The 27,698-nt window shown below is 42.7% G+C and overlaps 2 protein-coding genes across 5 annotated transcripts in view; one reads left to right on the top strand and one right to left on the bottom strand.

Moving 5' to 3' along the window:
* LOC110498209 (probable phospholipid-transporting ATPase IA) overlaps window positions 1-19,276 on the top strand; it is a 37,391-nt gene extending 18,115 nt beyond the window's left edge. For all 4 annotated transcript variants that reach the window (XM_036955211.1, XM_036955214.1, XM_036955212.1 and 1 more), the window contains 20 exons: window positions 2,413-2,495; window positions 2,656-2,705; window positions 2,817-2,886; window positions 6,833-6,917; window positions 7,223-7,362; window positions 7,721-7,859; window positions 8,003-8,067; window positions 8,782-8,954; window positions 9,536-9,719; window positions 10,020-10,130; window positions 10,662-10,736; window positions 10,875-10,997; window positions 11,281-11,359; window positions 11,441-11,502; window positions 11,724-11,780; window positions 11,885-11,992; window positions 12,124-12,212; window positions 12,315-12,407; window positions 12,745-12,824; window positions 17,883-19,276. In XM_036955211.1, coding sequence (XP_036811106.1) covers window positions 2,413-2,495; window positions 2,656-2,705; window positions 2,817-2,886; window positions 6,833-6,917; window positions 7,223-7,362; window positions 7,721-7,859; window positions 8,003-8,067; window positions 8,782-8,954; window positions 9,536-9,719; window positions 10,020-10,130; window positions 10,662-10,736; window positions 10,875-10,997; window positions 11,281-11,359; window positions 11,441-11,502; window positions 11,724-11,780; window positions 11,885-11,992; window positions 12,124-12,212; window positions 12,315-12,407; window positions 12,745-12,824; window positions 17,883-17,986 — 1,970 coding nt within the window. In that variant the 3' untranslated portion in view covers window positions 17,987-19,276. The remainder of the gene's footprint in view (window positions 1-2,412; window positions 2,496-2,655; window positions 2,706-2,816; window positions 2,887-6,832; window positions 6,918-7,222; window positions 7,363-7,720; window positions 7,860-8,002; window positions 8,068-8,781; window positions 8,955-9,535; window positions 9,720-10,019; window positions 10,131-10,661; window positions 10,737-10,874; window positions 10,998-11,280; window positions 11,360-11,440; window positions 11,503-11,723; window positions 11,781-11,884; window positions 11,993-12,123; window positions 12,213-12,314; window positions 12,408-12,744; window positions 12,825-17,882) is intronic.
* Window positions 19,277-20,529: 1,253 nt separating this feature from the next.
* On the bottom strand, window positions 20,530-27,386 carry LOC110498208 (GTPase IMAP family member 7). Its single transcript, XM_021574835.2, has 3 exons — window positions 27,223-27,386; window positions 25,427-25,465; window positions 20,530-22,848 (listed from the first exon to the last, which is right to left on the bottom strand). The coding sequence occupies exons 1-3, from the start codon at window positions 27,248-27,250 to the stop codon at window positions 21,926-21,928; spliced, it is 990 nt and encodes a 329-aa protein (XP_021430510.2). The 5' UTR covers window positions 27,251-27,386; the 3' UTR covers window positions 20,530-21,925.
* Between the last annotated feature and the right edge of the window lie 312 nt (window positions 27,387-27,698).

Genomic DNA, 27,698 nt, shown 5'->3' with positions numbered 1-27,698 from the left:
ACACCTCTTCTACTATATTACACCTCTTCTACTATATTACACCCATTCTACTATATTACACCCCTTCTACTATATTACACCCCTTCTACTATATTACACCCCTTCTACTATATTACACCTCTTCTACTATATTACACCCCTTCTACTATATTACACCCCTTCTACTATATTACACCTCTTCTACTATATTACACCCCTTCTACTATATTACACCCCTTCTACTATATTACACCCCTTCTACTATATTACACCCCTTCTACTATATTACACCCCTTCTACTATATTACACCCCTTCTACTATATTACACCCCTTCTACTATATTACACCCCTTCTACTATATTACACCCCTTCTACTATATTACACCTCTTCTACTATATTACACCCCTTCTACTATATTACACCTCTTCTACTATATTACACCCATTCTACTATATTACACCCCTTCTACTATATTACACCCCTTCTACTATATTACACCTCTTCTACTATATACACCCCTTCTACTATATTACACCTCTTCTACTATATTACACCCCTTCTACTATATTACATCTCTTCTACTATATTACACCCCTTCTACTATATTACACCCCTTCTACTATATTACACCCCTTCTACTATATACACCCCTTCTACTATATTACACCCCTTCTACTATATTACACATCTTCTACTATATACACCCCTTCTACTATATTACACCCCTTCTACTATATTACACCTCTTCTACTATATACACCCCTTCTACTATATACACCTCTTCTACTATATTACACCCCTTCTACTATATTACACCCCTTCTACTATATTACACCTCTTCTACTACATTATACCTCTTCTACTATATTACACCCCTTCTACTATATTACACCTCTTCTACTATATTACACCCCTTCTACTATATTACACCCCTTCTACTATATTACACCTCTTCTACTACATTATACCTCTTCTACTATATTACACCCCTTCTACTATATTACACCTCTTCTACTATATTACACCCCTTCTACTATATTACAACTCTTCTACTATATTACACCCCTTCTACTATATTACACCCCTTCTACTATATTACACCCCTTCTACTATATTACACCCCTTCTACTATATTACACCCCTTCTACTATATTACACCCCTTCTACTATATTACACCCCTTCTACTATATTACACCCCTTCTACTATATTACACCCCTTCTACTATATTACACCTCTTCTACTACATTACACCCCTTCTACTATATTATACCTCTTCTACTATATTACACCCCTTCTACTATATTACACCCCTTACTATATTACACCCCTTCTACTATATTACACCCCTTCTACTATATACACCCCTTCTACTATATTACACCTCTTCTACTATATTACACCCTTCTACTATATTACACCCCTTCTACTATATTACACCTCTTCTACTATATTACACCCCTTCTACTATATTACACCCCTTCTACTATATTACACCTCTTCTACTATATTACACCCCTTCTACTATATTACACCTCTTCTACTATATTACACCTCTTCTACTATATTACACCCCTTCTACTATATTACACCCCTTCTACTATATTACACCCCTTCTACTATATTACACCTCTTCTACTATATTACACCCCTTCTACTATATTACACCCCTTCTACTATATTACACCTCTTCTACTATATTACACCCCTTCTACTATATTACACCCCTTCTACTACATTATACCTCTTCTACTATATTACACCCCTTCTACTATATTACACCCCTTCTACTATATTACACCCCTTTTACTATATTACACCCCTTCTACTATATTACACCTCTTCTACTATATTACACCCCTTCTACTATATTACACCCCTTCTACTATATTACACCTCTTCTACTACATTATACCTCTTCTACTATATTACACCCCTTCTACTATATTACACCCCTTCTACTATATTACACCCCTTCTACTATATTACACCCCTTCTACTATATTACACCCCTTCTACTATATTACACCTCTTCTACTATATTACACCCCTTCTACTATATTACACCTCTTCTACTATATTACACCCCTTCTACTATATTACACCCCTTCTACTATATTACACCCCTTCTACTACATTACACCCCTTCTACTATATTACACCCCTTCTACTATATTACACCCCTTCTACTATATTACACCTCTTCTACTATATTACACCTCTTCTACTATATTACACCCCTTCTACTATATTACACCTCTTCTACTATATTACACCTATTTTAATATATTCCACCTCTTCTTCTATTGCCTTTATGACGTTGTACAGTGTAATCTTTGATTCTAGAATGATTCTACAGCTTCACTCCTGAATTTGAAAATCCCCAACAATCTCAAGTTTACTTTATTACGATGTTCCTTTCCCCTGTCTAGATGAAGGGGCCCTGGTGAGAGCAGCCAGCAGCCTGGGCTTTGTGTTCTCTGGACGAACCCCAGACTCAGTCATCATACACGCTGTAAGTGGAACCAATTTATTATGTGATGTAGAATTAGAGTTAAACAATGTTTGTTTGAATCAGAGCCATATATTTAGATGAATAGTTTGGATTTCTAGCTGCTATTTATGCTACATATTACTGTATAGGAACACATGCCATTGTTTGTCTTTGTTTACAGCTGGGAACAGAGCAAAGGTTTGAGTTGCTGAATGTCCTCGAATTTACAAGGTAGTTTTTGTATGCATTTGATGAGTCGTTGTAGATGTGTCCTGTCTATTGTTGGACTGTATTTGTCTCTTGGTTCTCATTTGAAAACCCTGATCTTTACTCTTTCTTTAGCGATCGCAAAAGGATGTCGGTCATCATGCGTACACCGTCCGGGCGGATCCGACTTTACTGCAAAGGAGCGGTTAGTATGGAGGACCAATACTACACAAATGTATATTTTTTATGTGTTCCTCAAATGAACATAATGCAACTGCAGAGTTAGCTTTTTACACATTCTTTGAAAGGTGATTGTACTTCCTGATTTGGCCTAATTTTAGATTTGGTTAATTAAGAAATGCTAGCTGCCATGACTGAATTCAAACGTTAGTTGGTTTCGGGGTGTGGTTTGATGTGGGTGTCTCTTGTGTGTCTTCGGAGTTGGGAAGAGTTAGCCAAATCATTTTGCCAAATAACCCTGCTGTAAAGGGCCGTGAGGATCTCCACTCTCCTGAAGAGACTCTGTGTCAGATATGGCCCAAAATAACACCTTTTGTGTCAATCTCTGGTGAAATAGTGGAGGGCAGTTCAGTGACTCTGAGCTGCAGCAGTGATGCCAACCCTGCAGTGGACATTTTATACTTGGTATTTCAATAATACAACTTAGGCAAAGTGTATTCGGACACAGTTATCACATCCCTAACCTCAGCTCTGAGGACAGTGAACTCCAGCGCTGAGATGAGATCATTGTAGCATCTCTCCAGATTCCAGTGTCTGCCTGGGTTCCTGTGGTGGGGGTCTGTCCTGGATGCTGGAGCTCTTCTAGTCCTCATCTACTGGATTCTGAAGAGGAGGTCCACAGGAGGAGGTGATACCATAAGTCACACGTAGTGTTCACCCTGACCCCAACAATGACACGTACACAGCTGTGAACATATTGTCCAGGTCCCTTGAGTACGACACACTGGCAAGTGTGAGGGACTACGCCATTGACACGTACACGTCTCCTCAGAGAGACACTCAACCCCCACTGTATGCGAACATGCAGAGGAGAGAATAACCACAGAACCCGGACTGAAGAGGATTATCACAGGACCCGGACTGAAGAGGATTACCACAGGACCCGGACTGAAGAGGATTACCACAGGACCCGGACTGAAGAAGATTACCACAGGACCCGGACTGAAGAGGATTACCACAGGACCCGGACTGAAGAGGATCACCACAGGACCCGGACTGAAGAGGATTACCACAGGACCCGGACTGAAGAAGATTACCACAGGACCCGGACTGAAGAGGATTACCACAGGACCCGGACTGAAGAGGATTATCACAGGACCCGGACTGAAGAGGATTACCACAGGACCCGGACTAAAGAGGATTACCACAGGACCCGGACTGAAGAAGATTACCACAGGACCCGGACTGAAGAGGATTACCACAGGACCCGGACTGAAGAGGATCACCACAGGACCCGGACTGAAGAGGATTACCACAGGACCCGGACTGAAGAGGATTACCACAGCACCTGGAATGAAGAGGATTACCACAGGACCCGGACTGAAGAGGATCACCACAGCACCTGGAATGAAGAGGATCACCACAGCACCAGGACTGAAGAGGATCACCACAGCACCTGGAATGAAGAGGATCACCACAGCACCTGGAATGAAGAGGATCACCACAGGACCAGGACTGAAGAGGATCACCACAGGACCCGGACTGAAGAGGATTACCACAGGACCCGGACTGAAGAGGATTACCACAGCACCTGGAATGAAGAGGATTACCACAGGACCCGGACTGAAGAGGATTACCACAGGACCCGGACTGAAGAGGATCACCACAGGACCCGGACTGAAGAGGATTACCACAGGACCCGGACTGAAGAGGATTACCACAGCACCTGGAATGAAGAGGATTACCACAGGACCCGGACTGAAGAGGATCACCACAGCACCTGGAATGAAGAGGATCACCACAGCACCAGGACTGAAGAGGATCACCACAGCACCTGGAATGAAGAGGATCACCACAGCACCTGGAATGAAGAGGATCACCACAGCACCTGGAATGAAGAGGATCACCACAGGACCAGGACTGAAGAGGATCACCACAGCACCTGGAATGAAGAGGATCACCACAGGACCAGGACTGAAGAGGATCACCACAGGACCAGGACTGAAGAGGATCATGAAAGGACCAGGACTGAAGGGTCTTGGCACAGAGAGTCACTGCAACAAACCAAAGCTAGTCCTAACATTTATCTACCCCTGCTATCGTAACGACCTATCACCACAGGACCAGGACTGAAGGGTCTTGGCACAGAGAGTCACTGCAACAAACCAAAGCTAGTCCTAACATTTATCTACCCCTGCTATCGTAACGACCTATCACCACAGGACCAGGACTGAAGGGTCTTGGCACAGAGAGTCACTGCAACAAACCAAAGCTAGTCCTAACATTTATCTACCCCTGCTATCGTAACGACCTATCACCACAGGACCAGGACTGAAGAGGATCACCACAGGACCAGGACTGAAGGGTCTTGGCACAGAGAGTCACTGCAACAAACCAAAGCTAGTCCTAACATTTATCTACCCCTGCTATCGTAACGACCTATCACCACAGGACCAGGACTGAAGGGTCTTGGCACAGAGAGTCACTGCAACAAACCAAAGCTAGTCCTAACATTTATCTACCCCTGCTATCGTAACGACCTATCTGGAAATTTTATTTTATTTGAACCTTTCATTGAATATTGAATTTTAATGATCTTCTCTTGAAATTCTCATTATCTATGTTGATGAATACAGTATATTGGATTATGTAGCCTACATATTTATGTCTATAGTAGCTTATGTTCTAACTTTGGGATTTGCTATTTCCGCATTTTTTTATTACAACATACTTTTCTCAGCTGCTAAAATGGATTATATTAGTAAAAGCCTTTTTAAAAAATGTTTAGCTTCTGGAACAAATTGCTCTTGATATACACTCAGAGGCCAGTTTATTAGGTACACAACCCTGTTCACAAATGATTCGCTCCTACAGACATTGAGTCGTGGCCGTGGCTTGCTATATATAGCAGGCATTGAGGCATTCAGTTACTGTTTGATTGAACGTTAGAATGGGAAAAACAAGTGACCTAAGCCACATTGAGTGTGGAATGATTGTCGGTGTCAGGCATGCCGGTTCCAGTATCTCAGAAACAGACGGCCTCCTGGGCTTTTCACACACGCGTGTCTAAGGGTTTACTGAGAATGGACAAACAAAAAACATCCAGTCAGCGGCAGTCCTGTGGGTGAAAACAGCTCGTTGATGAGAGGTGGAAGGAGAAGGACAAGAGTCATGCAAGCTAACAGGCGTCCCACAAACAGGCAAATAACGGCGCAGTACAACAGTGGTGTGCAGAACGGCATCTCGAAACGCACAACTCGTCGGTCCTCGTCACAGATGGGCTGTTGCAGCAGACGACCACACCGGGTTCCACTTCTATCAGCTAGAAACAGAGCTCCAGTGGGCACGCGATCACCCTCACTGGACAATTGCCGAGTGGAAAAACATTGCCTGGTCTGATGAATCTCGGTTCCTGTTGTCATGCTGATGGCAGAGTCGGGATTTAGCGTCAGCAGCACGAGTCCATGGCTCCATCCTGCCTGGTGTCAACGGTACAGGCTGGTGGTTGTGGTGTAATGGCTCGGGAGCAACGGTTGAACTCCACAGCGTATCTGAACAAAGAATTCAGGCTGTTCTGGAGACAAAGGTGTGTCTGACCCGGTACATAATTAACTGGTCACTGAGTGTAAATGATATATTTTTGTTGCTTTCAGATACAATGCATTTGAAGGAAATACTTGTTTTGATCTTTGCCATATTCTTCTTTCTCATGATAGTCACACTTGTTTTCTTATTCTATTACAAACTATTAATGAGGACCTTTTTGGAAAAGTTCAGTGTAAATTAAATGCATGTTGTAAATTAGCTCAAAGTTCAATGTTCGAAATATACAAAAAATAAAATGAGTTTGCAGCAGTGCAATGTCCATTTGTGGTAAAAAAATAAAAAAAAAAAAAAAACAGTTATGATATCTTGCACATTCAAAGAATTAGCCACGTTTGTTGCAACAATCTGGGTGTGTTTTCTGACAGGACTCTGTCATCTACGAGAGACTGGCGGACAGCTCCAAGTACAAAGACATCACTCTCAACCACCTGGAGCAGTTTGCCACAGAGGGTGAGCCACAGTTCCACTGTTCTCACGCATTCCAATGGCATTGTTATAGAGCAGGACTAGCTAGCCAATGAACCTCTTCACATGCAAGTATAGTGTTGTTATTTCATGTTTTCGTAATGATCTGGTTAGATCTGATAGGTTTAACCTATATGGTAATAGCTCCACCTTGCCCTCTGATTGGCTGGGCTGAATTTATCACTATGTTTCTTATACGTATCCAATTCTCTCAGATCTGTACTGTACAGGAGCATTGTATCATCTCTCTCTGTCTGTCTCTCTCTCTCGCTCTGTGTGTGTTTTGTCAGGACTAAGGACGTTGTGTTACGCTGTGACCAACATCTCAGATGAGTCATACGAGCAGTGGGCTGAGTTGTACCAGAGAGCCGCCACCTCCCTTACCAACCGAGCTCTGAAAATGGAGGAGAGTTATGAGCTCATCGAGAGGGTAACCAATAGAAGAACCCGTCTTTACAATAAAATAAAGACACACCGTAGACCTACAACTGTTTTTTTTCTTTTCTAAAGGACCCTGTGCCTTCTGTCTGTCAGAAAATACTATCATAAAGCGACAGAGTTTCCCGTAAGACGATACAAAATGCATTCTTTCAAGAGTTTTCATGATGTAGCTACGATGTGGCATTTGGTGCAGGCTGCCTCCATATCTTTACGTGTTTGATTTAAGCTTGACGGAAAGCAGGGTGGGAAGAATGTGTACTTTTTGCTGCTGCTCCACCGATTCCATTGGACCAGGTAAGCCAAATCAAGTGCACCTCAAGTATTTGAAATGTTTTTTTTTTTCCCAGAACCTGCAGTTGCTTGGTGCCACGGCCATAGAGGACAAGCTACAAGACAAAGTCCCCGAAACCATAGAGACTCTGCTCAGAGCTGGCATCAAGATCTGGATCCTCACCGGAGACAAGCAGGAGACTGCCATCAATATAGGTGAGGAGGCAGACCGACTGACTGACTGGTACGCACACACACAACTCCACCTGCCAATACACACTAAAAGTGCTCAGACCCACTTAGGTCCACTATGAATCAGTACCGTCAAATTAAATCCTTCTTACCCTCTGCCTCTCAAGGTCACTCGTGTAGGCTGCTGAGGAAGAACATGGGGCTGTTGGTCGTGAACGAGGAGACACTGGAAGTAAGTGTCAATCCCAATCTCACCTTCCTGTTGTCAACAACAGAAAACAAACCACAGCAACTGGATATGAGGCCTTTTCTGTTCTGAGCATGTCGTTCATAAATGTACTATTATGACGCTAGCAACACCACGGCCGAGAATTCCATTCCCAGAGGAACCACATGTACAAAAAAATCTATGTACTGTAAGTTGCTTTGTATAAAGGCATCTGCATCACAGTGCTAGCTGTGCCACCAGAGATTCTGGGTTCAAGCCCAGGCTCTGTCGCAGCTGACTGTGACCGGGAGGCCCATGGGGCGGCGCTCAATTGGCCCAGCGTCGTTCGGGTTAGGGAGGATTTGGCCGGCAGGGAAATCCTTGTCTCGTTGCGCACTAGCGACTCCTGTGGCGGTCCTGGTGCAGTGCACGCTGACCTGGTCGCCAGGTGTATGGTGTTTCCTCCGACACATTGGTGCGGCTGGCTTCCAGGTTGGACGTGCATTGTGTCAAGAAGCAGTGTGGTTGGGTTGTGTTTCGGAGGACGCGTGGCTCTCGACCTTCGCTTCTCCCGAGTCCGTACGGGACTTGCAGCGATGAGACAAGACAGTAACTACTACCAATTGGAAACCACGAAATTGGGGAGAAAAAGGGGGTTAAAAAAAAGAAAGAAAAAGCTATAAAAAAAATAAAGGCATCTACTAAATGGCATTCATTCAATAACCTACTATATCCTAGGGGACGCGAGCAGCTTTGAGTCATCACTGTGGCATGCTGGGAGAGGCGCTCCACAGGGAGAACGACGTTGCCTTGGTGATGGATGGCGAGACGCTGAAGTACGCCCTCAGCTTCGAGGTGCGCCAGTACTTCCTGGACCTGGCCCTATCCTGCAAGGCCGTCATATGCTGCAGGTAGCCAATCACAGGACCCTTCCATTCAGACTGTTGCTGAAGATGGAGAGAAACCCTCCTGTCGGTGTTCACTCCAGCCCTGTTCCTGGAGAACCACCCTCCTGTCGGTGTTCACTCCAGCCCTGTTCCTGGAGAACCACCCTCCTGTCGGTGTTCACTCCAGCCCTGTTCCTGGAGAACCACCCTCCTGTCGTTGTATTCACTCCAACTTTGTTCCGGGAGAGATACCCTCATGTTAACTCCAACTCCAGTTGGAACTAACCTGATTCAGCTAATTATTAGAATCAGGTGCACTAGTTTAAGGTTGGAATGAAAATCTACAGGACTGTAGCTCTCCATGCACAGGGTTGGAGTTCAAACCTACAGGACGGTATCTCTCCAGGAACAGGGTTGGAGTGAAAACCTACAGGACGGTATCTCTCCTGGAACAGGTTTGGAGTGAAAACCTACAGGACGGTATCTCTCCAGGAACAGGGTTGGAGTGAAAACCTACAGGACGGTATCTCTCCTGGAACAGGTTTGGAGAGCCCTGCTATAAACAATCATATTCAGTGATGATTCAATATCACGTGTGTGCCCAGGGTGTCTCCACTGCAGAAGTCGGAGGTGGTGGACCTGGTCAAGAGGCAGGTGAAGGTGATCACCCTGGCCGTCGGTGACGGTGCCAACGACGTGGGCATGATCCAGACGGCTCACGTTGGCGTGGGCATCTCTGGCAACGAGGGCCTGCAGGCCGCCAACTCCTCCGACTACTCTATCGCCCAGGTAACCCCTCTTATCACCTTAACACATCATTACTTCTGAATGTATTTGAGGACTGGTTTTTAGGGGGCAATAATATAATTTATGGCATTATTTAACAAGGGCAAATCGACAATATGATATTGTGGATATCACCTAACCCTAATATGTGGCATCTGGTCTCTGTCTCGCTCCGTCTGTCTCGCTCCGTCTGTCTCGCTATTCTGTCTCGCTATGTCTCTCTGTCTATGTCTCTCTGTCTATGTCTCTCTGTCTATGTCTCTATCTTTATGTCTCTCTCTGTTTCGTTCCCTGTCTTTTCAGTTTAAGTACCTGAGGAATCTTCTTCTAGTCCATGGGGCGTGGAACTACAACCGAGTGTCCAAATGCATCCTGTACTGTTTCTACAAGAACATAGTGTTGTACATCATAGAGGTAGGGCTGCTTAAGTAGGGCTGCTTAAGTAGGGCTGCTTAAGTAGGGCTGCTTAAGTAGGGCTGCTTAAGTAGGGCTGCTTAAGTAGGGCTGCTTAAGTAGGGCTGCTTAAGTAGTGCTGCTTAAGTAGTGCTGCTTAAGTAGGGCTGCTTAAGTAGGGCTGCTTAAGTAGGGCTGCTTAAGTAGGGCTGCTTAAGTAGGGCTGCTTAAGTAGGGCTGCTTAAGTAGGGCTGCTTAAGTAGGGCTGCTTAAGCTGCTTAAGTAGGGCTGCTTAAGTAGGGCTGCTTCAGTAGGGCTGCTTCAGTAGGGCCGCACAATTCTGGTCAATTTCACTAAAGGTCCAGAGTTTCCAGAAGTCCCGGTTGGAAGATTCCCAGAATTAGGAAGGAATAAGCAGAAAATCCTCCAACCAGGATAATGTCTCATTGGGATTTTGTGAAAGTTCCCATAATTCTGCAACCCTTTGAGATCAACATGGATGTCAGTGTGTAATAGAGAACCTCAGTCACTCATTCATCTTGTTTTTTTTAGATCTGGTTTGCGATCGTGAACGGGTTCTCTGGTCAGATTCTATTTGAACGTTGGTGCATTGGTCTTTACAATGTGGTAAGTGTGTGTACACTCCTTATTCAACCCTTACATGGAGTTCTCCCTGATTTACCCCCTGGTAAAATACGACTGATTCACTTTTTAGTCTTTGTGTGTGTACGTGTGTACGTGTGTGTGTGTGTGTGTGTGTGATAGATCTTCACAGCGATGCCTCCTCTGGCCCTGGGTATATTTGAGCGCTGCTGCAAGAAAGAGAACATGCTAAAATACCCAGAACTCTACAAGACCTCCCAGAACGCACTGGGTTTCAACACCAAGGTACAACCTCCACCCATTAACCCCGGTCATTATTGCCTTGTGAAAAGGAGACGAGGGGCCTTTCTCATTTATCAATCGTGAGCAGCACGCATTTGGACGTGTAACATTTGCATAATAATTTTTTTTCTTCACATTTCAACATTTGGGCATGTTACCAAATTTTCAAAGATAAACGAATAATGCCTGCACAATCAAAATGTTTATAGCATTAGGGACTTAAGGTCCATGTGGAAGTTGGAACTAGGCCCTCTTGGTTCATTTGTTTCCACCTGTCCCACTGCAGGTGTTCTGGGCTCACTGTCTCAACGGCCTCCTCCATTCTGTCATCCTCTTCTGGCTACCCCTGCTGATCTTCCAACACGGTGTGTGTTTCTGTCCCGTCTGTCCAGCTGTCTCGGTCCGTTCTAGTATTAACCAGTCCTGTTTGGTTTATTTTATTCCAGATACTGTGTCTTGGAACGGGAAGACTCCAGACTATCTTCTCTTAGGCAATATGGTTTACACGGTAGGTTGACTGCATGCCCAAAAGAAAGGTCTGGTTTGTTTTTGGATAGTCTTCCCAGCTCTCAATTAAATATCTGAAAACACTTTGGTAAAATTGTTTCTGAATTTAGTATACACACAGTAGAAAGACTTCGATAGAGACACGACACCTCCTGATTTTCTATATCCTCATGAAATGTTGCCTGGTAAAGTGACTTGTTTTCTCTCTTCTCCGTCCTCCAGTTTGTGGTGATAACCGTTTGTCTCAAAGCTGGACTGGAGACTTCATCATGGACACTGGTGGGTTCAGTAGGCTTCCCATTTCTGTCATTCAGAATATGGCGATGAGAAACAATTGCAAAGTGTGATGTTTTTCCTGACCTGCTCTGTTGCTCCCTCTGTAGTTCAGTCACATAGCCATCTGGGGCAGTGTGTTCCTATGGGTGTTGTTCTTCTGGCTCTACTCCACCTTGTGGCCAGTTATAGCTATTGCACCAGACATGTCTGGTCAGGTAAAGTACAGATCACTCTATGTTCAACAATATGCATTTGTTGGACAAATATGTTGCACAATAAGCAACACAGAAGCAAACTTACTATTCACGTGTCGAAAGTTTTATGTGGGTGTGTGCGCGTGTTGCAGGCAGAGATGCTGTTCACCTCAGGAGTGTTCTGGATGAGTCTCCTCTTCATCCCTGTCACCTCACTGCTGTTTGACGTGGCGTTCAGAGTGTGAGTCCAGACCTTAATACATACAGTGCTAGCTTCAGAGGAACAACTACTCTTTACACAGCCCTTTCATTCTATAATAGAATTTACTTCTCTCTCGCTCAGGGTAAAGAGGTCTTTCTGGAAGAACCTGGTTGATGAGGTGCAGGAGCTGGAGGCTAAGGCTCAGGACCCTGGAGTAGTGGTTCATGGGAAAAGGTATTTTTATACCATCTAACTGTATTGAGAAAATACAATTTTTAAAAAATTTCACATGCGCCGAATACAACAAGTGTAGACCTTACAGTGAAATACTGAATACAACAGGTGTAAACCTTACAGTGAATTGCTTACTTACAAGCCCTTAACCAACAATGCAGTTTTAAGAAGAAAAAAAAAGTAAGAGATAAGATAATAACAAATAAGTAAAGAGCAGCATTATATACCAATAGCGGGGCTATATACAGGGGGTACTGGTACAGAGTCAATGTGTGCATGCTTTTTTGTTTGTCTGATGTACTCTTCTCTCTGTGTGTGTGTGTGTGTGTGTGTGTAGCTTGTCAGAGAGAGCTCAGCTCCTGAAGAACAGCATATCGTCGGCATACAGCACAGAGTCCGTCCCTCAGAACATGCTACGTAAGTCACACGCCTTACAGAATGTGGTGCTTCACACTTGTCCTCTTCCTTCTGTAGTACAGTAAAACATCACCATCTATGACAGTGTCTAAACCCAGAAGGCACAACATCACAAAACGTCCGGAAACGCTTGCGAAACAAACCAAACAGACCAGGCCGGGCTTTGAGAAGTCAATCAGAGAAGTGTAAAATTCATCCTAAAGGCACAACCTAGATTGGAGCCAATGTCTTAAGTAGTTGAACCATGTTATTACTCCAACCTCAAGAAGGTGACAAACTGACATGTTTTTCTTTTAGTCAAAAAAACAACTATATATCGAAGGAGTGCCTTTTGATATTGATGGCCTGCACATGGGATAGATAGAAGACCGTTAGACCCGATGACGTGCTTCTACGCATGAGCTTTGCTAGCCAACGTCGCCATGACATCGCCTACAAGTGTGATCGGGGATTTCTATTGGAGAATCCGTTTGTCTAACTTCATACTGTACCGTCTTTGACAACACTCTGACTACATTTCCCACAATGCCATGTGTCCCTCCCTCACTGCCTCCATACACATGCAGGCATGGAGGGGGTGAGATTGTCGTTGTCACTCGAGGTGTGAAGGTTAGTGAGCCCCTCACAAGGTTGGATCTGTGTAAAGTAGGTAAACTTCCCTGGAGTCATAGAGCTTTGACAGTGGTTAGAATCGTCCCTGTAGTTTGAATAGATGGACCTGTGGGCTAGAAGAATAGAAATTGTTCTTAATATGAGAAGAAACTATTGTGTAGGATATGTATTGTGTTAGGATATACACTATACAGTGGCTTGTGAAAGTATTCACCCCCTTGGCATTTTTCCTATTTTGTTGCCTTTACAACCTGGAATTAAAATAGATTTTATTTGGGGGGGGGGGGGGTTGTATCATTTGATTTACACAACATACCTACCACTTTTAAGTTGCAAAATATGTTTTATTGTGAAACAGACAAAAAAAAATAAACTTGAGCGTGCAGAACTATTCACCCCTCCAAAGTCAATACTTTGTAGAGCCAACTTTTGCAGCAATTACAGCTGCAAGTCTCTTGGGGAATGTCTCTATAAGCTAGGCACATCTAGCCACTGGGAGTTTTGCCCATTCTTCAAGGCAAAACTGCTCCAGCTCTTTCAAGTTGGATGGGTTCCGCTGATGTACAGCAATCTTTAAATCATACCACAGATTCTCAATTGGATTGAGGTCTGGGCTTTGACTAGGCCATTCCAAGACATTTTAAATGTTTCCCCTTAAACCACTCAAGTGTTGCTTTAGCAGTATGCTTAGGGTCATTGTCCTGCTGGAAGGTGAACCTCCGTCCCAGTCTCAAATCTCTGGAAGACTGAAACAGGTTTCCCTCAAGAATTTCCCTGTATATAGCGCCATCCATCATTCCTTCAAATCTGACCAGTTTCCCAGTCCGTGCCGATGTAAAAACATCCCCACAGGTTGATGCTGCCACCAGCATGCTTCACTGTGGGGATGGAGTTCTCGGGGTGATGAGAGTTGTTTGGTTTGCACCAGACATAGCGTTTTGCTTGATGGCCAAGAAGCTCAATTTTAGTCTCATCTAACCAGAGTACATTCTTCCATATGTGTGGGGAGTCTCCCACAGGCCAAACATCTTTGCTTATTTTTTTCTGTACCACTTTTCCATTTTTATTTTTTTGAATTCTTTGAAACAAGTTAATTTTTTTTCACTTCACCACTTTGGACTATTTTGTGTATGTCCATTACATGAAATCCAAATAAAAATCAATTTAAATTGCAGGTTGTAATGCAATTTTTTTGGGGGGGAAATGCCAAGGCGGGTGAATACTTTTGCAAGGCACTGTATATACAAAAGTATGTGGACACCCCTTCAAATTAGTGGATTCGGGTATTTCAGCCACACCCATTGCTGACAGATGTATAAAATCGAGCACACAGCCATGCAATCTCCATAGACAAACATTGGCAGTAGAATGGACATACTGAAGAGGTCAGTGACTTTCAACATGGCACCGTCATAGGATACCACCTTTCCAACAAGTCAGTTTGTAAAATTTCTACCCTGCTGTATTTGTGAAGTAGAAACGGCTCAGACGCGAAGTGTTAGGCCACACAAGCTCACAGAACGGGATCACCGAGTGCTGAAGCGCGTAGCGCGTAAAAATCGTCTCGGTTGCAACATTCACTACCGAGTTCCAAACTGCCTCTGGATGCAATTTCAGCACAAGAACTGTTCGTCGGGAGCTTCGTCGGGAGCTTCATGAAATGGGTTTCCATGGCCAAGAAGCCACACAGCCTGAGATCATCATGCGTAATGCCAAGTGTCGGCTAGAATGGTGTAAAGCTCTCCGCCATTGGACTCTGGGGCAGTTCTCTGGAGTGATAAATCACGATTTACCATCTGGCAGTCTGACGGACAAATCTGGGTTTGGTGAATGCCAAGAGAACGCTACCTAGAGAACGCAGTAGTACCAACTGTAAAGTTTGATGGAGGAGGAATAAAATAATGGTCTGGGGCTGTTTTTCAAGGTTCAGGCTAGGCCCCGTAGTTCCAGTGAAGGGAAATCTTAACGCTACAGCATACAATGACATTCTATACGATTATGTGCTTACAACTTTGTGGCAACAGTTTCGGGAAGGCTCTTTCCTGTTTCAGTATGACAATGCCCCCATGCACAAAGCGAGGTCCACATACAGAAATGCTTTGTTGAGATCGGTGTGGAAGAACTGGCCTGCACAGAGCCCTGACCTCAACCCCATCTGAACACTTTTGGGATTAATTGAAACGGCAACTGCGAGCTAGGCCTAATCGCTCGACCTCACTAATGCTCTTGTGGCTGAATGGAAGCAAGTCCCTGCAGCAATGTTCCAAAGTCTAGAAGAGTGGATGCTGTTATAGCAGCAAAGGGGGGGACCAACTCCTTATTCATGCACATGATTTTGGAATGTTCGACAAGCAGGTGTCCACATACCTTTGGTCATGAAGTGTACAGTGCATTCGGAAAGTATTCAGACCCCTGGACTTTTTCCACATTTTGTTACGTTACAGCCTTATTCTAAAATGTATTTAAATGGTTGTTTTTTCCCCTCATTACACACATTACCCCATATTGACAAAGCAAAAACAGATTTTTAGAAATGTTTGCTAATCTATTAAAAATAAAAACTGAAATATCACATTTACATAAGTATTCAGACCCTTTACTCAGTACATTGTTGAAGCACCTTTGGCAGCGATTACAGCCTCCAGTCTTCTTGGGTATAACGCTACAAGCTTGGCACACCTGTATTTGGGGAGTTTCTCCCATTCTTCTCTGCAGATCCTCTCAAGCTCTTTCAAGTTTGATTGGATATTTTCAGGTCTCTCCAGAGATGTTAGATTGGGTTCAAGTCCGGGCTCTGGCTGGGCCATTCAAGGACATTCAGAGACTTGTCCCAAAGCCACCCCTGCGTTGTCCTGTTGGAAGGTGAACCTTTGACCCAGACTGAGGTCCTGAGCACTCTAGAGCAGGTTGTCATCAAGGTTCTCTCTGTACTTTGCTCCGTTCATCTTTCCCTCGATCCTGACTAGTCTCCCAGTCCCTGCCGCTGAAAGACCACCCCACATCATTATGCGCCATTCACCATACTTCACTGTAGGGATGGTGCCAGGTTTCCTCCAGACGTGACGCTTGGCGTTCAGGCCAAAGACTTAGTTTCATCAGAACAGAAAATCTTGTTTCTGATGGTCTGAGAGTCCTTTAGGTGCCTTTTGTCAAATTCCAAGCGGGCTGTCATGTACCTTTTACTGAGGAGTGGCTTCCGTCTACTGTAAAGGTTTGATTGGTGGGGTGCTGCATAGGTGGTTGTCCTTCTGGAAGGTTCACCCATCTACACAGAGGAACTCTGGAGCTCTGTCAGAGTGACCATCGGGTTCTTAATCCCTGACCAAGGCCCTTCTCCCCCGATTGCTCAGTTTGGCCGGGTGGCCAGCTCTAGTAAGAGTCTTGGTGGTTCCAAACTTCTTCCATTTAAGAATGATGGAGGCCACTGTGTTCTTGGGGACCTTCAACGCTGCAGATGTTTTTTTGGTACCCTTCCCCAGATCTGTTGCTCGACACAATCCTGTCTCGGAGCTCTACTGACAATTCCTTCAACCTCATGGCTTGGTTTATGGTCTGACAGGCACGGTCAACTGTGGGACCTTATATAGACAGGTGTGTGCCTTTCCAAATCATGTCATATCAATTACATTTACCACAGGTGGACTGCAATCAAGTTGTAGAAACATCTCAAGGATGATCAATGGAAACAGGATGAACCTGAGCTCAATTTCAAGTCTCATAGCAAAGGGTCTGAATACTTATGTAAATAAGGTATTTCTAAAAAACAGTTTTTGCTTTTTTATTATTATTATTTTTTATTATTGTGTGTAGATTGATGAGGAAAACAATTTAATTTAATCAATTTTAACAAAATGTGGGAAAAGTCAAAGTGTCTGAATACTTTCTGAAGGCACTGTGTAGGTAGCTGCTGGAACCCTCCCTAGTCTGACTCACATCCTGTGTTCCTCCCTAATCCATCACATCCTGTGTTAGATGTTTATCTTCACCTAATATTGAGTTATTAGATCTATATGTCTAACTTAGCTGTGGGTTGTTGTTCTAACTGTCCTGGATTTCTGATAATGTAGTGTGTGATAATGTAGTGTGTGATAATGTACTGTGTGATAATGTACTGTGTGATAATGTACTGTGTGCAGTAGTGCTTCGTGTGTAGCCTGGATTTTATCGAGGGGAAGGGAACAAACTTTGCTACAGGATTTGTGTGCGCTCGACTTGACTGCACCTGTGTTGAATTGTGGGTAATTGTGACAGACTTACTGATCTACAAATAATAATGAGTAGTTATTTATTGTAGACCAGTCAGTAGGCTGTCGGCTGAACAAGCCCTTTGAGATGGGTGGGGTTATACATCCTTATTTCGAAACTCTCACTAGGTGGTCAGCGTGAGATTTTGTAATGGCGTCTGAGATTTTTATATATAAGTATCATGTGCTTGTTTTCCCTTAGACGGCTATGCCTTCTCTCAGGAGGAAAACGGAGTGGTGTCACAGTCTGACGTAATCCGGTCGTACGACACCACCAAGCAGAGGCCTGCTCAGCCCCAGTGGTGAAGCCTCTCCTCTCCCCCTCAGCAATGCCCTCCTATCACATGCTGCACTCAGCCATCCCCATTGGAGGAGGTTAACAGGAAGTCACCTCACAAAGTGAGGCCGGTCAACTTCCACCAGAAAGTCTGGAGTGAAGGCCCCATCCAGAAACAACCCCCAAAACCCATAACCTCCTGAGGAACTTCTGTTGATCTGAGAAGATTGGATAGGTGTCAACAATATGGGGCAAATTCCCCTCGAGGGGGGGTGGTATGTATGTCATATTGGTTATACCTGACCTATCTTTCAGATCTACTGAAGTGCAGAGGAGGCAGGAGGTGGAGCTAAGGGCTGTTTCTGGAAAGCACCGAAGAGAGAAAAAAAATAACATTGCAAGATGACATTTACAGAAAGTGTTTTCACTGTTGGTTTGTCCCCAAGCACTGACTTTTTAATGTGTCTTTGTCCTGAAGACTTGACCTGTTTTTATATTTGTATGTGGAAGAGTTCCCATTCTAAGCAACGGGTGGCCTTGGAAGAGGGAACGTCTCATATTTTATTTTTTGGTGTGGCATAAGACGAACAAGATGTACGTGCCACATAAAGAGCAGTGTTGGACCAAAACGATCCACGAATCATCCCTAAACCTGACATTTGTAAGAGAATGGGAAACCCTGTGATGTTGCTTGCCAAAGAGTAATGTGTGTAACCAATGGGGGTTTGAATGTAGTCATTTGCACTCCAGAATGATACCGCGAGTAAGCACTACGGGTTAAGACTTGATGATGGGCTTCTCATTTTAAGATTATATCTCTGAAAGATTCCTTGCATTCCATGTTTCTCTCTAGTCAATCCATCCCAACAGTGCCTTTCAGAGAGTTTCTCTCATGCAGTAGTGTAATGCTATAGCGTGTGTGCATGTGTTTCTTCTTCTCCTGCATGGTTTAAAATCCGTCCATGGCTCTTTTCACTGCAATGCAAATGTTCTCTCACTGACCGGGAAAAAGAAGAATGCGTTAATTTGTTCATTTGAATTGTATCTATGTTGTGTGAGTGAGTGTGAGGGATGAATGTTTCAGAGTATTTCTGGGGAAACAGAAATACCACTCAAACTGCATGTCCGTAAAAGCTGAAATATACCTTGGTTTTTGTTCAGAGAAAAAAAAAATGTATTAATGTGTTCTTATGTTCCTTGAGTCAAAAAGAAGAATTCATAATTTTAACAAGTTTACTTTTTCTATAACTTATTTAATATTTCATTCTCAGATGCATAAAGGGACTACTGAATAAAACCACCGCAACACTCAAATGCAACCTTTCTTCTAGTCTGTGCACTCAGATTTCATTGCTCACACTTTTCACAGATATTTTTAACACTATAACAATATTGATGAGTATACAAGTGTACCTCACTCACATATCTGTATAAACAGTGTGTGCTTATTGAATTGGAGGTATGCTGAGCTTGTTCAAGATGTGTCAATATCCAACCACATGTTTAGCCCAGAACCTGTACCAGAGTAGTTTAGTTTCACTTTTGTAGTGTGAACATTCATTGTTTCGTTCAATGCTAATGTACGCACTTGAGAAAAACAAACAATGTAAATTGTCCCCCACGAATGGCCCAGCGCCAACCTTGGGCCAATCAGTGTAATTTTGTAAATGGCGGATTGTCCCCCACGAATGGCCCAGCGCCAACCTTGGGCCAATCAGTGTAATTTTGTAAATGGCGGATTGTCCCCCACGATTGGCCCAGCGCCAACCTTGGGCCAATCAGTGTAATTTTGTAAATGGCGGATTGTCCCCCGCGAATGGCCCAGCACCTACCTTGGGCCAATCAGTGTAATTTTGTAAATGGCGGATTGTCCCCCACGAATGGCCCAGCGCCAACCTTGGGCCAATCAGTGTAATTTTGTAAATGGCGGATTGTCCACCACGAATGGCCCAGCGCCAACCTTGGGCCAATCAGTGTAATTTTGTAAATGGCGGATTGTCCCCCACGAATGGCCCAGCGCCAACCTTGGGCCAATCAGTGTAATTTTGTAAATGGCGGATTGTCCCCCACGAATGGCCCAGCGCCAACCTTGGGCCAATCAGTGTAATTTTGTAAATGGCGGATTGTCCCCCGCGAATGGCCCAGCGCCTACCTTGGGCCAATCAGTGTAATTTTGTAAATGGCGGATTGTCCCCCACGAATGGCCCAGCGCCAACCTTGGGCCAATCAGTGTAATTTTGTAAATGGCGGATTGTCCCCCGCGAATGGCCCAGCGCCTACCTTGGGCCAATCAGTGTCATTTTGTAAATGGCGGATTGTCCCCCACGAATGGCCCAGCGCCAACCTTGGGCCAATCAGCGTAATTTTGTAAATGGCGGATCTCTACGGCAAGACACATTCACCCAAGTTGAATCAAAATCAGGCCAGTAGTGTCTGATATATCACGTGGGTTAGCTAGACTCATATCCCTGAGCAAGTGTGCCATTTTCTTTTCGGAGTCAAATAGATCAAGAGATATAAACATGTGCCCGTTATAGAGACAACAGAGACAGTTTCACTTTTTATTGTGCAACTAGATATATAAAACATATATAAAAAAAACATATATAAAACATATTCCACTGGAAATTCAGCTAAAGTCACAAACATTTCATAATTCCCTTTTGTTAACAAAAACAATTATGAATTCCTGTTTTTACTAACATGAGTGACGCAGTGGTCTAAGGCACTGCATCTCAGTGCAACAGGTGTCACTACAGTCTCTGGTTGGAATCCAGACTATATCACATCCGTCCGTGAATCGGAGTCCCAAAGGGCGGCGCACAATTGGGCCAGCGTCGTCCGGGTTTGGCCGGGCTAGGCCGTCATTGTAAATAAGAATTTGTTCATTAACTGACTTGCCTAGTTGAATAAAGGTTCAGTAAACATGTACACACAGGGATGTTTATTTGGTAACTTCATTGCTATTTAAGCTTCTACACCCAAAATATTTTCATTATTATTTTATGAAAATGAAGGCACTGTTAAAGGACTAAAGAATAATTGAACAAAGTGGTAAACAAAAGTAAGTTGTAACAACTAAAACATTGGTAAGTGTTTCCCTGGATTTTTTTTGTAACAATGGTGACAAGGTCGCAGAGGGACCTAAAAAACGTTTTGTAGAACGAAGGTCCGTTCTGGGGACTTTTCAAAAGGATTCTACTCCAAAATGAATAAAAATGCAATTATGCTGTCACCATCTAAAATATAAATACCCCCTCCAGAAATGATCCAATAACATATTGGTTCATATTAGCAAGCAGGTGTGCTATTTATCAATAACAAGTTTTACCTGTAGCTGATGATATAGTGGCTATATCATTAGCTAGATCACAAACTATAAACCTTATCTTATTGCTAGTTAGCAATGTATTGATGAATTGAATGTCCCCGAAAAAAAAACATTCCACTGGCACTCATTCAAGTTACATATAGCATCGGTCTCCCCTATGCATTCAACGCCATTGGCGAGCTCTAAAACAGATCATCCCAGCTGGTGCTAAAAACTCAGGTTTTAATAGGGTGCAGTCCGCACATTTTCTGGAGTTCAGAAATAAAATGTAGATGCACTCGAAAGCTGTGATCCTCCTCTTTTTAACAGTAGCCATCAAAGCTGAATGTTGTGCAATGACTGGGGCATGCAAGTTTCTTTCCTTGTGGCTCTCTCAATTTGAAAGCGCCTCAAGATAAATATTATTTTCTCAAATAGAATGCGACAAGTTGACCAATTGAATAGGTAAACAATTCCACAATGGGGTTGTCTGATTTTGCAGTTGATTACTTGTGTTGTTGGAAAAATGTATGTGGACCAAAGAAATTCCTTATAATAAAAAATGTGGAAAAACCAAAGCTGCAAGGGCACAGCTCCGCCTGGCTCTCATTAGGTTCATAGGTGCCAGGTTTCAGATGTGTCTGGAACAGGCCCAATTTTACACTGAGGCAAGTGTGCCAGCTCCACTTCTTTGTGTCTTGAAAATCTTAGCTATTATGACACCTGCTATTATGACACCTGCTACTCCTACAATAATGAATGTTATTCCAATAGCATTTCCCACAGTTCCCCCTAAAGTAGCTACTAAATTCACCCCTCCTATGAATAACAGAATAGCAACAAACAATATCACAAAGAACATTATCTTTCTCTTCCCCTTCTCTACTCCCTCCTGTCTTATTCTTTGCTCTATGATTCTTTCCTGCTCCTGCCTCTGCTTTTCTTCCTCCGCTTTCCTCTTCTCCTCCTCCTCTTTGATCTTTTTCTGAGCCTTCTCATACATGTCATTGGTGTAGTAATTTCCTCCATTGTTCTCCACCATGTCTTTGATCTTCGCCAGAAGCTCCGTAACCTGAGTGGGGTCTTTATCGTTGTTATTGAACGAGTGATATCTGCCCCCGCAGGTGTTGAGAAGTTTCTGGATGTCCTTGGACTTTCTCAGAACGTTGACCACTTCTTGACCATTCAGCTGATCTTTACAGGTGAACAGCAAGAGTGTGTGCAATGAAGCGTCCTCTCCAAAGTTCTCCTGGATCCACTTCACGGTGTTCCTCTCCTCCTCTGTGAACCTCCCCCCCAGCCTGATCACCAGCAGGAATGCGTGGGGTCCCGGAACAGACAAGTTGACACACTCCCCTACTGTCTTTTTCACTTCTTCATCTGTCTTCACTGTGTCAAAGATGCCAGGAGTGTCAACAATATGCACCCGCATCCCACAAACCTCTCCAATTGTTTTGTAACACTTGTCTGTCACAGAATTAAGAGAGGCGTTCACTTCAAACACCTTTTTCCCCAGGATGGTGTTTCCGGTTGCACTCTTCCCTGCTCCAGTCTTACCCACCAGAACAATCCTAAACAAATCTAAAAAGACAGGACTGTTCACTACAAGATGTTCTGTTGTTTTATTCTTCCTTAGAGAGGTACAGTGCATTCGGGAAAGTATTCAGACTCCTTGACCTTTTCCACATTTTGTTATGTTACAGCATTTTAATTACATTTTTTTTCGCCCTCATCAATCTACACACCGTAATGACAAAGCAAAAACTGTTTTTTTTTTTTTTAAATTGCCAATGTATTTTCAAATAAAAAACTGAAATATCACATTTACATAAGTATTCAGACCCTTTACGCAGTACTTTGTTGAAGCACCTTTGCTAGCGATTAAAGCCTAGAGTCTTCTTGGGAATGACGCTACAAGCTTGGCACACCTGTATTTGGGGAGTTTCTTCCATTCCTCTCTGCAGATCATCTCAAGCTCTATCAGGTTGGATGGGGTGTGTTGCTGCACAGCTATTTTCAGGTCCCTACACAGATCTTCAATCGGTTTCAAGTCCGGGCTCTGGCTGGGCCACTCAAGGATATTAAGATACTTTTCCCGAAGCCATTCCTGCGTTGTCTTGGGGGTGTGCTTAGGGTCATTGTCCTGTTGGAAGGTGAACCTTCGCCCCAGTCTGAGGTCCTTAGAGGTCTGGAGTAGGTTTTCATCAAGGTTCTATCTGTACTTTGCTCCATTCATCATTCCCTTGATCCTGACTAGTCTCTCAATCCCTGCCGTTGAAAAACGACCCCACAGCATGATGCTGCCACCAATATTTATTTATTTTTTATTTCACCTTTATTTAACCAGGTAGGCCAGTTGAGAACAAGTTCTCATTTACAACTGCGACCTGGCCAAGATAAAGCAAAGCAGTGCGACATAAACAACAACACAGAGTTACACATAATCAAATGTACAGTCAATAACACAAAAGAAAAGAAAGATATGCTTAACCGTGGTGATGGTGCCAGGTTTCCTCTACACGTGACGCTTGGCATTCAGGCCAAAAAGTTCAATCTTGGTTTCATCAGACCAGAGAATCTTGTTTCTCATGGTCTAAGAGTCCTTTAGGTGCCTTTTGGCAAACTCCAAGTGGGCTGTCATGTGCCTTTTACTGAGGAGTGGCTTCCATCTGGCCACTCTGCCATAGAGGCCTGATTTGGTGGAGCGCTGCAGAGATGGTTGTGCTTCTGGAAGATTCTCCCATCTCCACAGAGGAACTCTGAACCTCTGACAGAGTGACCATCAGGTTCTTGGTCACCTCCCTGACCAAGGTCCTTCTCCCCTGATTGCTCAGTTTGGCCGGGCAGCCAGCTCTAGGAAGAGTCTTGGTGGTTCCAAACTTCCACTGAGGCCACTGTGTTCTTTGGGACCTTCAATAATGCATAATTCCTTCGACCTTATGGCTTGGTTTTTGCTCTGACATAGACTGTCAACTGTGGGACCTTATACAGACAGGTGTGTGCTTTTCCAAATCATGTCCAATCAATTGCATTTACCACAGGTGGATGGATTCCAAGTTGTAGAAACATCTCAAGGATGATCAATGGAAACAGGATGCACCTGAGCACATTTTTGCGTCTCATAGCAAAGGGTCTGAATACATATGTAAATAAGTTATTTAAGTTTTTTATTTTAATACATTTGCAAAAAAAATCTAAACCTGTTTTCACTTTGTCATTATGGGGTATTGTGTGCAGATTGATAATTGATTTTAGGATCAGACTAACGTAACAAAATGTGGAAGAAGTCAAGGCGTCTGAATACTTTCTGAATGCGCTGTAGATTGAGTATAGATCTGAATACTTTCTGAATGCGCTGTAGATTGAGTATAGATCTGAATACTTTCTGAATGCGCTGTAGATTGAGTATAGATCTGAATACTTTCTGAATGCGCTGTATATTGAGTATAGATCTGAATACTTTCTGAATGCGCTGTAGATTGAGTATAGATCTGAATACTTTCTGAATGCGATGTATATTGAGTATAGATCTGAATACTTTCTGAATGCGCTGTAGATTGAGTATAGATCTGAATACTTTCTGAATGCGCTGTATATTGAGTATAGATCTGAATACTTTCTGAATGCGCTGTAGATTGAGTATAGATCTGAATACTTTCTGAATGCGCTGTAGATTGAGTATAGATCTGAATACTTTCTGAATGCGCTGTAGATTGAGTATAGATCTGAATACTTTCTGAATGCGCTGTATATTGAGTATAGATCTGAATACTTTCTGAATGCGCTGTAGATTGAGTATAGATCTGAATACTTTCTGAATGCGCTGTAGATTGAGTATAGATCTGAATACTTTCTGAATGCGCTGTATATTGAGTATAGATCTGAATACTTTCTGAATGCGCTGTAGATTGAGTATAGATCTGAATACTTTCTGAATGCGCTGTAGATTGAGTATAGATCTGAATACTTTCTGAATGCGCTGTATATTGAGTATAGATCTGAATACTTTCTGAATGCGCTGTATATTGAGTATAGATCTGAATACTTTCTGAATGCGCTGTATATTGAGTATAGATCTGAATCGGCTCAGTTGATGGAAATGGGAAAAATCAAAGTCCTTATAATCTGGGGTGGTATTTTTGGAGATGAATTAACTCACCAGTAGAGGAGGTCTTGTCTTGGGTTACCAAGGGAACAACTGAATGGTGTAAGACAAAATAATACACAGTGAGACATTTTGTTTATAATGGCAATAGGAAAAAAAAGAATAACTCATTATATACAGGAATCATTTTAAGTGGACCACAAAAAAATATAAAATACTTAGGATGCTTAATTAAGTGACAACAAACAACACATATATAAAGGTAACTTTATCCTATTACTGAACAATATGAAAGCAGATCTAATTCTATGGAACAATTTTCACATATCTTACAAGTAGAATAAACCTCGTCAGAATGGCATGGCTCCCAATGTTTTTACATGTATTCTCTGTAATACCAATTACCCCACCTGGGATATTCTTTAAAAAGTATACTCAGTCATAACAGACGTTATATAGGCAAATAAAACTCATAGAATAAAAAAAGGGAAATGGTGGTTTTAATCTTGCAGGTTTGGAATTGTATCATCTCGCCACCCAGGGTTTTTACTTGCAACATATCGTTAAACGCACTAAAGAGGAACAACGGGTACATATTTTCATGCATCTGTTTTCAAAGGATAAACCTAAGAACATGACCAACTTCATAGTTAATAACACTAAAACAATATGGGATAAAATGAAACGTATTCTACAAGAACCAATATCACTCCCTGAAAACACAACCCTATGGAACAGCCCTTGGATAGCTATTCAGAATTCAGAGATAAATTGGCCCGCGTGGAAATGAAAGGAATGCATACCATAAATGACTTGGTAAAAGGAAATACATTTATTTCCAAGACATAATTAAGAAGCCATTTTGGATTGACCAATGTAGATATTTTCAAATACATGCAATTTAAAAGTGTAATATCAAGAAATGTCTATTTGAAATATTTTGGACATCAGAGCAATCTTGAGGGAATCCTATTTGAGTCAGAAAAGGATGTTCATATGATAAGTAAACTGTACAACTACCAAGACATAAAAATATCTGATATTGGCACAAATTGGAGGGAATGCTGAAAATAACGAACGAGATTACAGCAAACGAAAATGTTGCTTAATCCACTATAAAACGAATGTATAGAACGTATTATACAAGAGACACAATCCACAAGTTCTACAGCATAACGGACGAGTCGTGTCTTAAGTGTAAAACTAACAACGACTGAATAAGTATTACAATGCAAATCTAATTTTAATGTGTCTGTCTGCATATTTCCAGACATAGCGTATGAGGGTGCAGTGAAATACCCGATGTATTGGACGATACTTTTCTCGTCAATCATTTCGAGAAAAAAAAAACGTATACTTAAAAACTGAAAATCAACTAATCTTCCATCGTTAACACAATGGAAAGGTCAATGTTTTATTATCTAAACGTTGAAAGTGCGTTGGCAAGGGGAAATATTTTGTGGTGGCACAGTTTGAGGCCATGTTCCGGAGTCTGATACGGGCGCTGGATACGGGGATGTGAGCAGGTGATGTAGTTGATGTTTGTGTGCGTCTGTACGTTGTCGTTTGTATGTGTATGTTTTGTATTGTAAAAAAAAAAAAACATGAATAAAATCTTACTAAAATTTGAAATACATGTCACATGCAATACATCAATAATCAGCAATAATCAGATGCGTTGAACGGGTCCTAGCTTGACTTCAGGCTCTGTTTAATGTTCAATATAAGAGATCAAATTTAAACTACTCAATTCAGTACATTTGGAAGCATGACAACATTGAATCAGTTTAACGCGGATAATATTGCAAAATGTAAATATGTATACTGTACAGTTGCTGTTCAATACTCACTCTCGTCCTCAGCCATTCTTTCAGTCATTCTTTATCTCCGATATTCTACACACACCAAGGCAATAATATTCTACACACACCGAGGCTATACGTGACTATACCTCACTCCTTCCTCTATAGATATACAGTATGATATCAGAACTGTCATGTGACGTTGTTGTGGCCAACCCCATGTTTCAATGCAGGTGCAGAGGGACAAATATAAACCCTGTACAAAGCAGAGGTTTGACTTTCAGTTTTGCGAACACTTGATGTTAACAAGGTCTATTTCATAGTCCTAACATTTTAGTAATTCTTTTTTTACAACAATCAACATGATCAACATCGTCATCATCTGTCTTCCTCCTCCTTTTTTACAGACACATCAACATCGATCTTTCTTGCATCTCTCACCTTTATGTCAGGTGATATCATTAAACTCTATACCTGACATAAAAGCAACAACAGGAAATGTAAAAAAAAACTAAAAAGCACAT

Source organism: Oncorhynchus mykiss, chromosome 19, assembly GCF_013265735.2.
Source record: "Oncorhynchus mykiss isolate Arlee chromosome 19, USDA_OmykA_1.1, whole genome shotgun sequence".
NCBI classification, from domain to species: domain Eukaryota; kingdom Metazoa; phylum Chordata; class Actinopteri; order Salmoniformes; family Salmonidae; genus Oncorhynchus; species Oncorhynchus mykiss.
The sequence above is the reverse complement of the archived record's forward strand: the minus strand, read 5'-3'. Positions and strand labels throughout refer to the sequence as shown.